Below are 13,806 nucleotides of genomic sequence, written 5' to 3'. Positions count from 1 at the left end.
TATATTTATCCACAGTTACATATAAGCTATCATCAGGTAAATTTTTGTTTGAGAGGAAATAACGGAAAATAAATTTTTCTTTAAATTTAACTTTCATGTTCGAGACACCAGCTGACGTATAATACACCATGTTGTAACCAGCTGACTATTTTTTTTCGTTGAGATATTGGGTTAGCTACAATTTGACAAATTTTTAGCTGAGAGGAAATGAATGAATGAATGTATTTTTTTTCCTATGTGCGTGGGAGGCTACAACCGCTCACCCCCCCAACCGAGCGCCAGCTAACGTTCACGAGGCTTTATAATACTATACTCTCATGCGTCTGACGAATTATCTCTTGAGAGGAAATAGTTAACCAAATTTGCACCTGGCTCCCTAACCAATCTGTTTAAATTGTATTGTCATACTCTAAGGGCGTATTCAGAAAGAAAGCTTGAAACTTATAAGCGCTTATCGGCGCTTGTCATGTTCATATATTTTCCTGCGCGGGTTACCAGCACTGACAGGAAAATATATGAACATGACAAGCGCCGATAAGCGCTTATAAGTTTCAAGCTTTCTTTCTGAATACGCCCTAAGACACAACCCATAAGCGTATATTATTTTCTTTGTAAGAAGGTCCTATTACCCATAATAGCGTAATTAATAGATATATCAAGAGACTTTTAGACAGTGACCTTTTTATTAAATCTCTTAGAATAAAAGCCCTTTTATAAAGCTTTATATTTGAGTGAAATCACATTAATTACGAATACTAATTGATTTAGATAGACCATTATTCTTATCATCATAGTTAATTTCGTTTATATGTGATCTCAATTTATCTTTACTGCTTCATGGCTTAATGCTAAACGAGATTTATTAAATGCTTTAAAATAAAAAGTACTGTAATAGATGTTTAGTGGGATGATGCATGTAAATAGGAATATGTTTTTTTTTAAGATAATTAATAAGGAAAGCAGAAGAACATGAAAAAATAGTTTTGTGTGTGAAAGTCAAACTGTGTACTTTATGTGTAGCTAAACAGTCGGGTGTTTATTATGCCCCAGCCACACGACTCGACGAGTGGTATGGGAAGTGACGAGGGAAGTAGGCAGGGACGTAGTGTGGCCACGTTACTCGTCATGCCACTCGTCGTGCTCATCGTCCTGCTCACTGCTGTCGGCTTTTGCGCGCGAGTCAAAGGACCGGCAATACGAGTGCGAATTAGGGATGGGCGTCATGGAATCAACGGACTAGTTAAATTAACCGTCTATATGTACACTCAACGATTCGACTAGTCCATCGCTCACCAATGCACTAGTTGAATTCAACGGCTAAACAGTCTTATTGATAAGAATAAATTCTTTTCTTTGAAGTTTTTTAAAAAAAATATTTTTGGTTTACAAGACCAATGTTTTGAATTTAAACTATAAAAACAAACGATAATAAGTTTTTTAGTAATACTTTTTTTAGGGAGTATAATTTTTGTAAGAAAGCATAAATATTTATTAATTGTTTTATTGAGATTAGAATTTATTGTTTTAAGAATTTATTTAATAATAGTTATTTATTTTACACATGGACTAGTCGAAGATTTTAACTAGTTGAATGACTAGTTGATGAACGACATTTAACTATCTAGTCTCGTTGATGAAAAATACGTCGACGACCCATCCCTAGTGAAGAGCGTCGCGATTAATCGCGCGAGTAGAGCAGTGTGTGGCCAGACGGCAATATCGAGGCGAGCGGCAGCGCGATGAGCAGGACGAGGAGCAGCACGAGTAGCAGGACGAGTAGCATAGTGTGGCTGGGGTATTAGGATAAAAGCTAATATGTAGGTATGAAAATGAATGTACATAATATTCAGTTTGACAAGACATTCATTTGTTGGAAGATTTTTCATTTGTGGACAAATACAGTTATTATGCTTAAATGTGTACTGTGATATCTAAATTACTTTAAATATAACGAGAAACAGTCCAGTTGGTAAAATTCTTGTTCATTCGTTTGTTTTACAATAACCGGTTCCGAGCAAATCACATCACATCAGAGATCCCCAACGTGATCAGAGTATAAAACTTCGGGATACACTAACAATTTGAACTTAACACCATTTTTATATTTAAGCATTCATTGTACGCATCAGAGTGGTTACCGTGAAAATGGATTTGCGTTTTATGTTTTCGATCTCTGTTTTAGTGCCCCATAAGATTATGTAGAATATTGCCAGTTAACATTCATTGCTTTTCATACGGACAGTTACTTTGAATCTACTTTATGTATAGCCGTAAAGTGCATAAAAATAAGTGTTCGAGTCACATAAATTTTACAGCTTCGAACTTTATGGGGGCGTACTCTTTACGAAAAATCTCGTTTGAATTAACTGATTCGTATGCTAGTTTCTTAAGTGTACTAAAATACTCATAACATAGAGCACATTTTGAGAAATGATTTTGAAGGTAAGTATTTAAAGTTTGCGTCATTATTATTTAGTTTGTGTACATAAATAAGAACGGAATAATGAAAAATTGGAAAATCCAAAAGTGCACGCCTCATAATTTTTTTTTAATAAATATTTATTAATTATTATTTTTGTTTATTTAATAACAATTAAACCACATCGAATCAGACCCTGAAAAATGAAAGGGTTCTATTCCTGAGCATACTCAAGCGTAAGAGAAAAAAAAAGACTCGATTAGTAAAGTATTTCGGTCGCTATCGTGTTAACAAGAAAAAGGATCCGCACATACAGACACACGGACGTCCAAGACAGAACTTTTTTAAACTGTTTTTTAACTAGTTTAAATAACAAAAATGACACCAAAAATATCATGAACGTTAAAAATAGTGTTTTTTCTTAATATGTGTGTGTATGTATTATCTTACAAGTGCAATGTATGATACATAAAGACATTTTAAGTTTGAAAAATCAGATGTTTTGCGCGAAGTGACAGTAGTACCCACCTCAACGCTTCGCTGAGGCGTGCAAAAAATCAAGGCTATTATATTATTTCAATTAGAATAAAAAAAAATGTACTTACTAGTTATTATGAAAATGAGTGTGTAACTTCTTATCTCTATCATGTTTCAAAATACAATTTATATAAAGGATTTAGTCAATAATAAAAAACAGGAATTTACTTTTGAAACGCTAAACATAATTGGAAAATTTATGCACATTTTGATGAGTTCCACGGATTCGAAGTTATGAAGTTTGAGATATCATTATGTTGATTATTTCCAATTAACATGTAAATAAAAAGTATTTGTAGAAAATACTGATTATTAATAATTGATATTTATTTCTTATCATTATGAAGAATATTTATGAACGCCCGTAACTTCCTTCACGTTAAATGATAATTATTATTCATGAGTAAAGTGTATTTTATCCATTATTGCATAGTCATATTATAAAGGTTTGGTAAAATCTGAAAATCAACGTGGCTATACTATACTACTATATCATGACTATATCAAAAAATAGCTTTACCAAACACGCAAAATTTTAAAGAGGAGTGTGCGAGTTTTTGCACGTTCTTCTTTAAACGAGGATAATTTTTAACCTATTTTGGATATTAGAAAAATGAAACAATTATAAAAATTTTATACACAAGCGAAGTCAAATTAAACCGCTAGTTGAAACAGCATATTTGTCTAGCATCAAAAACTGTTGACAAACTCTTACAAGTTTTATAGATCGATTAATTACCGAAGAATGGGATTCACGTGACAAATTCCAATAATTAATGATCAGACATTGGCAGCCTTTGAGAACTTCTAACTACCAACTTGAAGGAACTTATAATTAATGGAGTCATCGATTTTGCCGTTCATTAGCAAGTTTTATTTCACTTGATTATAATATGTGTGTGAAAATTTGAGAACACAACTTTAAAGATCAAAGCTAAATTGTAATCCTATCATCAAATTTCATATAAATTTATGTCGTAAAAGGATTGGTAAAATAACGACATAATTTTGTCAATTTTAGATTAATTGGATTCTATTTCAATTAAATAAAAACAGTATGTCTGTTTCTGACATTTGTTGATCACGCATTAATGGAACTAATTTGAAACTAATAGTAAAATTGATCTCAAAAAGTCGGTAAACCGTTTAAAAGTGAAAACCGAATTTGACTTCGTTTTACTTAAAATATTATGTTTTATAAACGTGTATCTATGATATGGGGGTCTTCAAGCGAAGAGTGAACCGGTACCTACTAGGGAAGCGCGTACCATCTTAGACCGCATCTTAGCTCTCCATCAGGCGAGATTGTGGTCAAGCGCTTCCCTATCTTAAGTAAAAAAAAATATATATATTATTTACTAAGCTATTGAGGCATGGAAATTGTAAAAAATAATAATATATCGACTTTTATATCACTTAACAATACATTTTGGAACGTAGCAATAATGTCTTCCGTTCAAATATATACGGCAAACAATAAAACCATCATCCGTACGTTGAAACGTATTAAGTTTTACTGCCCTAGAACAACTTTGTGGTAGTGCAATATGGTATGAAATAAAATGCGGTTTAGAGCTCACTTTATCACGACGTTAAAAATGCTGACACAGGGCTCTTAGGAGTGCAATTGAAGATCATGTATTACGTCTCGTAAAACTTAGTGGTAACATTCTGTTTTAAATAGCTCCTCATTTCGACAATAAAATTTAATTTGTAAATATTAATTGAAAATTCAACAAAACAACACACCGTATCCGTGAATAAACCGCACCTATTTATTAAAATAACAGCGCATTTGTTAAACGGGCTCAACCGCAAACAGACCTGTGAAATTAATTTCAGGTGGTCAGTTCACGAGAATTCGTTCCTACTGTAGATTAAAGACCGATAACTGCACGAACAAAGGTCAGATAAACACGAGGCAAACATCTCAACAATACCGGCTATTGTTTGGTTAATAGCGAAAACGAAAACAGTTCTAAATATACAATCGTGAGCTGCAGGATTTTCATGACCTTCATAACATAGCAGTGCTGCAATGCGGTTAGCTGGAATCACGCTAGCTTTGTCTTTTACACTGCAATCTGAGAGTCACTGCCTTGGAACGTCACGACGGTGAAAGAAAAAGAAATACATAATTGAATTACATAATTCGACTGACGGTTGTTTAAATGTTTGTGACAAGTACTATCTAGACTAAAGCGAGTGAATAATGAGCATGTTTTATTTAGTGATAAGCAATTGTAAAATATCTTACATCTGTATGATTCCTAAGCTCCTAACGCATAGAAAGGAAAAAAGATAGCTTAGTAATCTGAAATATAGAACGAGGAACGAGCAAGTTTAGTGAAAGAATAAGCTGTTATCACTAAAATAGCACTTAAGATTAAAGGAATAAAATTGATTGATTTAAAATATAATATAGATAAAAATGAAATCAATGATGTGAATACGATGGTGCATTTACCGAACAGGCAGATGTAGCCGAATGGGCTCCACACGTGCCGCCTGCAGTAGCCGCAGCCAAAGCACTGCTTCCTGGTACCTATTTAAAGAAATCATAGCATCAACACAAACATTTCTTGAAAATCCAACTAATCCACGAAGTATCGAAGATCAACTAATTCAATATGGAATTACTAATCTCATTTAGTTTGTTGAACATACACTACATTCGTAGACTACAAATATTGTCTACATCAAATTACATTTTACGGATATAGCAAATGTAAATATTGAGCCTACGATTATAACGGAATGTTAGTTCGAGCAGGAAATCTAAATTTAAGCCGTGGAAGGGCCTAATAGATATTTACGTACATAGTTTTATAGATTAGTCATACTACATCTAAGGCTATATAACAATGTTAGTTCCAAGTCTATTAGTTCATTCGATACGTTACAAGAAGAGAATTATTTGTCGCTAAAGATCTAGTATTTCATACATGTTATTGTATTTGTTATTGGATTGAAGGCGTTAAGGGATGAACAACGGAGAGAGGCAAAGCAATTTTGAAAAATAAACACACACCATATCTTTATCCTATGGCGTAGAATTGGAAGAACATTCTTGAACCTGTCAAAACGTTAGGACTATGGAATATGTTATCTGTAATTCCTTCGCTGCATGTTTTAAGAGTTTTATTTAGTTTTTAAACAAGTTTAAGCAAACTATGGCTATTTGCTTGAGCTAGAATCTAAATGGGATTGTATTTAAGATTTCTGTATAACATTTAATTCACAATGAGCTTAAACATTTATCTATCTATTAAGACTACGGCGTACCTTCAACTGTTCTTGTTTGTAGTCTGGCTGATACGGGAGTAGCATTCGTATTTTTCCCCAGCGATTGAAGAAAAGTGTTATAGCGCCAATCCATATGATTAGCACTAATACTACTAACCCGATCTCCACGCCTCTGATCTAAATTCAAATGAAAATTCACATTAATTCAATCCGTTATATCATTTTTCGCTATCACACCCTTTACGCTCCAGAAATCTTACCGTAATTAATCCAACCCCATTAAATTGCAAATCGTGACATGCAAATTAAATCTTTTACTGAAATATTTGCGTAGAATTTGTTTCTAGTGTAGACTGTTTAGTGTATAAAAATCAGGGTATATTTACCGTAGGGAATGTGGGCGATGGTTCGGGTGGAGACACGGAGGAGCGGGGAAGCTCGAGCCCCCCGTCCTGCTGAGGCGACGTACGCGGGGGCTCTGTACAGACACGATATCGGCATTAGTTGCTAATGCTCCACTATTTTCTTAGTAATTGTGACAGCTTTGCAAGGTGTCGAATTGATGCGGTCGGAACATTGCCACGTGGCATTGTTCTATCCAAACATTCGTGTGAAATTTATTATAGTGTAGGTACGTTATTATAAGGGTCGTAGTGACTTGATGATAATATTGCTGCACTAGCTATAAGTTGTTTCATGTTTGTCGTGTTAAGAATAATTTGTTTTTGAACTATCCGCTATACGTAGGACTTTTAAAATAATAAACTGATAAGCGCATAAGTGTATATTTATTAACATTAAATATATTAAACGTTTAAGCCAAACTTGAAGGAAACTGAAGCCAAATATAATAATACTTATATACAGTAGATTTATAAGTAAATTTGTACGAAATTAGCTTTTACTTTACCTCATGCTATTTTAGTTTGAGTTTAAATGGACCAAGAATGAATATTAAATTTTCCGTAACGTAGACCGTATTAATTTCACAAAATCCCTAATGGATGTATAGGAAATAAAAATGTCTATTTCAGATAATTTGTCGCAACTTAATAAATTCGATATAGTTATTGTGTTGTTGTTTTATATTTGTAAGTACATATATCTTTACTTGTGTTTATTTTTAATTGATATCTTTATATAATCATGTCCGTTTAGTAGGAAACATGAAGCACATAGTTACTATGTAAATATTATTGATATTTTGAGAGTTGTAATATACGAAATGGAATAGTGTCACATTGTTATTAGTATGAAAATTACTCTCATGATAGTATTTGTGTTCAATTACTCGTTACGTTTAGATATAACTCGATTCCCATAAGCATTTAGTTGCAAATCAAGGAAATTCAAATCAATGAAATGATATAGAGAATTCTTCATTCTTCATTTTAACGTAGTAATCTATAATATAGATATTATCTATAATCTATATAATAATGAATGTGTTGCTAAGCGTAAGATTATCTTTAACGCTTTTTTTAAGGCACAAGCAGGTTCTTTTATAGAGAAAATACGATAAACGGGCAATAGGGTAGAAGTTAGAACAACGTCTGTCATAGATTAGCTAGTTTTTAATACATTAAGATAATAACAGGCATTCCGGTATAATAATATATCAAATAAGAACCAAGACCATAAAAATCTAAACAACAATATTTAGATTTCTATGACAAAGACTTTCTTGTGCTTTTGATAGAACACGCATATTATGTTATTTTTCCTTACATTAACTTTGAGAGGCAAGATCAATTTTAAAAATAGTTAAACAACAATAGCGGGGAAGCTCAAGAATGCAATTTAAGTGCGGTATTAATGACTTTAGTAATAGCATCGTTGTTGCTAATGGGCGTATATTAAGGGGCTTACCGATAGTAACAGACTGTAGGAGCTAAAACATTGTTACTGTAATAGGTACCTATTATGTGGATTGTGTATATTTACTTTGTTTATAACAAGAATTAATCCATATACCTACCTATATAAAAACCAAGTCTGCATCTTTCTGATTTATTCGAAAGCCTAATAACACAAAGTTATTTTTATATATTGATATTTATATATATTCACCGTTAAAAAACCTATTTTCGTGTACCCACTGTCACTCTCACGACTGAGGGCATTAGGGCATACCAAAGAAATATACATACATACATACGTCATACATACACTCTTAAAACATAACCCTCCTGTTGTCGCAATCGGGTAAAAAATTTATTAATTTAATGGATCATATAATGAAATATTTAATTAATAACTGAAAATTATATTCAGTTCAGTTGTTTTACGAATATTTAACGTTCCACAAATTAAATTTTGCTTTAATAAATTTATTTGTACGCTTTATCAGGAAACGCTACAAATTGAATTATAAATACATTTGCTAGCAATTTTGTTTTTAGGGTTCCGTACAGAAAGGGTAAAACGGGACCTATTACTGAGACTTCGTTGTCTGTCTGTCTCCAGGCTGTATCTCATAAAGCGTGATAGCTAGAAAGCTGAAATTTTTACAATATATAATAAATATGTATAATATTAAGGGGGGTCCCCATAGTACGGATAACGGAACCCTTCGTGCGCCAGTCTGACTCTTGGTCGGTTTTATTATATCTTTTTAGTCACTTTGAGCATTACGACCGGACGAGGTGAAGTCAACCCATTTAAATATAAACAACAAAATAAAATTTAATTTAAAAATTTCCCCGTCAACCGTATTCGAGGCAAGAGCACTAATTAGCGAGTACTTTCTGTGGCCAGACACAATCACAACTTTGTAATATTAAATTACGTGCATTTTATTTTAAAAAACGTGACTCACTTCTTATTTTTCGCAGTATATCTATTATACAAGTAGTTGCAAGTGTGTATTTTGTGATATGGATTGTTTCAAATCAAACATTTGTAAGAGATTTTAGTTATATTACGAAAACAATAGATAGATTCTATCAAACACGTGGTAAATGAGCAACTAAATTATTCCAATAATAGTTGGGATAATTTTAGACATAGACTTGATTGTCATGATTGTCATCATCAGCCCACATACGTTCCCACTGCTGGGACTCGGGCCTCCTAGGAGGGTACAGGCCGTACAGGCCATAATCCACCACGCTGGCCAAGTGCGGGTTGGTGGATGACACATGTCGTCGAACTTTTGGTTCTTCGACATGTCGGTTTCCTCACGATGTTTTCCTTCACCGTTCGAGCAGTGGTGATGTTACAATATGCGCAGATAAATTGAAAAATCAATTTATTTCCTGCGCGCTCGCCCGGTCTCGCACCCCGGACTTATCGATTCGAAGTCCGAGGTCTCACCACTGAGCCACCACTGCTCGACATAGACTTGTATAATATTAATTACTATTATTGCCATGCCTATGACAATCGGTAAATAATACACATCCACATGCATTGTCACTGAACCGGAATAATTTGTCGATAACAAACAATTTTGTACCTCGAATCGGCATAGCTGTTCATGACATTCCAATTATCTTGCAAAGGGACTATTACATTTTGTATTCAAAGTCGAAACACGCTTGTAAGTACCTTGTTAAGGATTATGAGTGTTCTTCAAATTTCTGTCTAAAATTTTAAGAAGTACGTACGTTAACTTCAAAACTGAAATACATAATATGTATGCAGAGGTTGCATATCCTTTTAAGTCGTGTATTTTATTCTAAAATTCTCGTTGCTTTATATTTTCATAAGCAGGAGTTATTATTTGTCATTTGGCCAAAGGAGTGTGTTTAGAAAATATAATAGATATACGATAAAAGATATAAAATTATTGTAAGCAAGATAATAATTATTATTTTAATAAGTATGTAACTTTACAAATTTTTCATTTTATTTATTTAACATTAAGGTAGTTGTACCTTATTTGATTTACTTTCAATCAAACTCTTTGGTGACACAGACTGCTTAAGAAAAAAAAACAACGGCGCGAATTTCAAATTTGGAATTTGTTAAATGTGTCGGAAATTGTACCGCGCTTCAATCAAACTCTTTCGTGACACATACTGCTTAAGAAAAAAAAACAACGGCGCGTATTTCAAATTTGGAATTTGTTAAATGCGTCGAAAATTGTATCGCGCTGAGTAACCGCAAATAAAAACAATTTTATTTTTCGTATACTGTTCCCAGTTAATATTGAATTTATGCAGCAACATTTATAGTGCATGAGTAATATGTATTTTCAGAGAATTCCTTAATCCGTGCATTCCATACAATTTATAAAATCTAGAAGAGAGAACATATTTTAATATATGAAATAAAATACATTTTGAATTACTGCGTTTCAAAAGCTGGTTTCTTCAGCATCTCGTTTACCAGGTATGTAATTTTATTTATATTTTAATAAATAGAGCAGATTGTTAAATGTTTAAAACAATTTCAACATTTTTATATTTTGCTAGCTTTATCTTGCTTAAAAATGTAAATTAACATGAAACCCTTAAGCTAAGCATAATTTAAAAATGCAAGAATACAAGCAATTTTCCAGATCCATGATTTCCAGCAGTTTTTACCCGGCAAAATGATATAAATTTACATTATTATGACTGCTGCTTATTCATTATGAATTTAAGTCTTTTTACTGTGTTCCATGGCTTAACCGCAAAATTATAAAGTAAAATATTTTATAAGAGCGTTAAAAATGTAAGTTAACAAATATTTTTGAGAAAACAATTCTATACAATGCCTGCAATTTTATGTTTACATATATTTTTATTAACAACATACCTATTGTAAACAAAGCATAGTTTGCAATATCAAAAATGAATATAATATGTAAATGATCGTTTTATCGAAGATCTTATACCGAATATTATATGAGCATTTCTCTCTAGCACTATATACATACAATTCGTTTAGCAACACGTAATTAAAACCGATGTACTCGCTAATACAGGAATAACACACCAAAAGTGCATCAGGAAGATCAGCCGCGGTAAATGAACTATCTGGCTGAGTGCCAGCTTTGTGAAATTTTAACACCGCAACGAGTAATTCTCGTATTACAAAGGGCATGATGAAGATAAACAGCTTTGTCTCGTGCCAAAGTATTCATTGTAGTCGATATGACCTGAATTTATAGACCTTATTGTACTGGGTTTATTGCAATGCATTAAATTATTTATCGGTTCCTGATGAAAGCGGTTTATATTTAATTTATAGGACTGAATGGTATTAAATAATCATAAACGTATTTTATTTGACTAAGAGACTATATTAACAGGAAATAGCTGCGATTTGCATTTAGAATACGGCTTCACAGTTGATTAATTGGGATAAAAAGGTTTTATCATGCAGTAACTACGCTTTCATCTGACTGGTTAAACACGTATAGATTAGAATTTAGAGTGTAGATAGTTTTGTATTAGTTGAACAATTTTTTAATTTAATTTTATTCGATAGGTAGTTAAATTTGCTTACGTTTAAGGTAAGGTATATACAAATCTGACGTAAATCGTTCTTCCACAAACGCTACTTTGAACATTACTGCGCAATAACTAACAAATTCCTAGACCTTCCCATTAACAAAGGATACGCACTTGCAAACAGTTGTTCGTTAAAATAAACAGTATAAACAAGGGAATTAGACTTGCCCCGTTTCGTAAATGTCTCCAAGGACTGAACACACGCACGGGTATCACGCAACAGTTGCATGGAATTATCATTTCGACCTGTACAAGTGTCATTGACCTAGTTTTATTAATTAATTAAATACGTCATCATGCAAAGAGCATTGAATGTGTAATGATGGGAATGGATGATCTTGAAATGCAATGTTAATAAACTGATATCGTTGAGTATTGGTAGGACTTAGCAGCGGAAGAAATTTGATCTTATGTCCAACTTCACTACATAGTATAAAACAAAGTCACTTTCTCTGTCCCTATGTATGCTCAAATCTTTGAAACTACGCAACGGATTTTGATGCGGTTTTTTTTAAAGATAGAGTGATTCAAGAGGAAGCTTTTAGTATAGAATTTAAATGGTTTTAGTCAAATCGGGCGAAGCCACGGGCGGAATGCTAGTATGTTATAAACTTGAAAGTTTATTAGGTAGAACGTAATAACACACAGGATCATCACATAATATGCTCTTGTTAGCGGATGTACCTACCACCTACACAAGCCACAAGGGAAGCCGGGGGCTATTCATTTAACGCACATTATAAGTTCGTTTCTAGTAATTAAAGTCCTATTATGGACTATTAATAAAACAGACGTACAAAACAATGTGACACATTCCTTAAAATATTAACTGTTAATATTTGTTGTACAAAGTTTATATTGCGAGCATTTCTTAGACGAAAACAGTCGTGAAAGTGATGCTTAGAAATGATTAATGACGGGGCTGCCGGGCTAAAATGTTTCATATTGCTGAGTATAAAATATGTACAGAGTAAGTCATATAAAATTGTTTGTGGAACTGCGAAAACAGTTATATGTTGGGAATGTTAAATGCGTGTATGTTTTTAGGATTTATTAAATTTTAAAATGAATTAGTGTACGTTTTAAATTAATTTTTGTCTTTATATTAGGATAAAAACAATTGTTCTGTGATGTTTGGATTATTATCTAGTAAAATCTGAAGTGGCTGGTTGTTGAAAAGTCCTACTTCTATATAAAAATGGCCTTTTACTAAAACAACAACCTTTCAATGGAATTTTTTTTAATGATTTAATTATTTAATATTTAAGCTACTCTGAGAATATCTAATGAGGCATAAGCCCTCAGTAATAAAAAAGAAAAATCACTTTTATTTCCTAAGCCATTATTTTAACAAAACAATGAACGTTTAAACCTTTTGTTGTCATAACTTTACTACCCTTATTACTAAAGATTGAATTACTAAAATTTCAGCAACAGAAATTAACGCTAATCCCTAAAAAGCCTTCACCTAAAACTTTTCAATGGATGAAAATCTGAAACTTCACGGGTATTTAATGTACCAGGAAAATAAGCATAGACATTCAAGATAAATTACTGCTTCCGTTATAGAAAATTACCAACTGTGTAAAATTAACACAAATTAATTTCCTTTTTTGAGGTTCAATAAAAACTTTTTTTGAATAATCTAACAACATTATACACAAGTTAATAAATTTTTGTGTCTTCTAGATTGGGCTATTGTACTTCAATTATTAATTTAATTTAATTAATTTTCAACAAAGTGACCTTTATGCCATTAAAGTATACCTTAATTATAATTAAATGAAAAAGGACAATAATTAAGCCAGGCGGAATAAAATAAAGTCGTGATAAGGTTGGTAAAATACTTAACATTTCCATTATTCCATTTTCTTAACAATGCTAATGAATTATTATGCTCTTTAAAAGGTAAAGGTAAAGGTTTTTTTTTTCAAAATATGAGATCTTTATAATTTATTATCAGCTTGCTTCTTCAATAATTGAAATAAAATATACAATTGCTTATAAGAACAACTTTGCTTAAAAAACCTTGTTGGTACAGAATTTTGTACGTCTTTATGAAAGAAGACACTCATAAAATATTCATAGAATCACACGCTTGTCTTGTGTAAAATGAATAAAAATATCATTTCAGTTACATCTTTATTCGCACATTTACTGTGA

The 13,806-nt window shown here is 32.3% G+C and overlaps 1 protein-coding gene across 2 annotated transcripts in view; it reads right to left on the bottom strand.

The window, feature by feature from the left end:
• LOC149903359 (uncharacterized) overlaps positions 1 to 13,806 on the bottom strand; it is a 71,472-nt gene that overhangs the window by 15,189 nt on the left and 42,477 nt on the right. For both annotated transcript variants that reach the window (XM_090108614.1, XM_090108615.1), the window contains exons 5-7: positions 6,589 to 6,680; positions 6,242 to 6,379; positions 5,424 to 5,501 (exon numbers count right to left, since the gene is read on the bottom strand). In XM_090108614.1, coding sequence (XP_089964740.1) covers positions 5,424 to 5,501; positions 6,242 to 6,379; positions 6,589 to 6,680 — 308 coding nt within the window. The remainder of the gene's footprint in view (positions 1 to 5,423; positions 5,502 to 6,241; positions 6,380 to 6,588; positions 6,681 to 13,806) is intronic.

Source organism: Colias eurytheme, chromosome 13 (genome assembly GCF_061535395.1).
Source record: "Colias eurytheme isolate Ceu_HAF_F1 chromosome 13, ilColEury1 Martin Lab GWU primary, whole genome shotgun sequence".
NCBI classification, from domain to species: Eukaryota; Metazoa; Arthropoda; class Insecta; order Lepidoptera; family Pieridae; genus Colias; species Colias eurytheme.
Note: the sequence above shows the minus strand (reverse complement) of the source record. Positions and strands in the feature narration are given on the sequence as shown.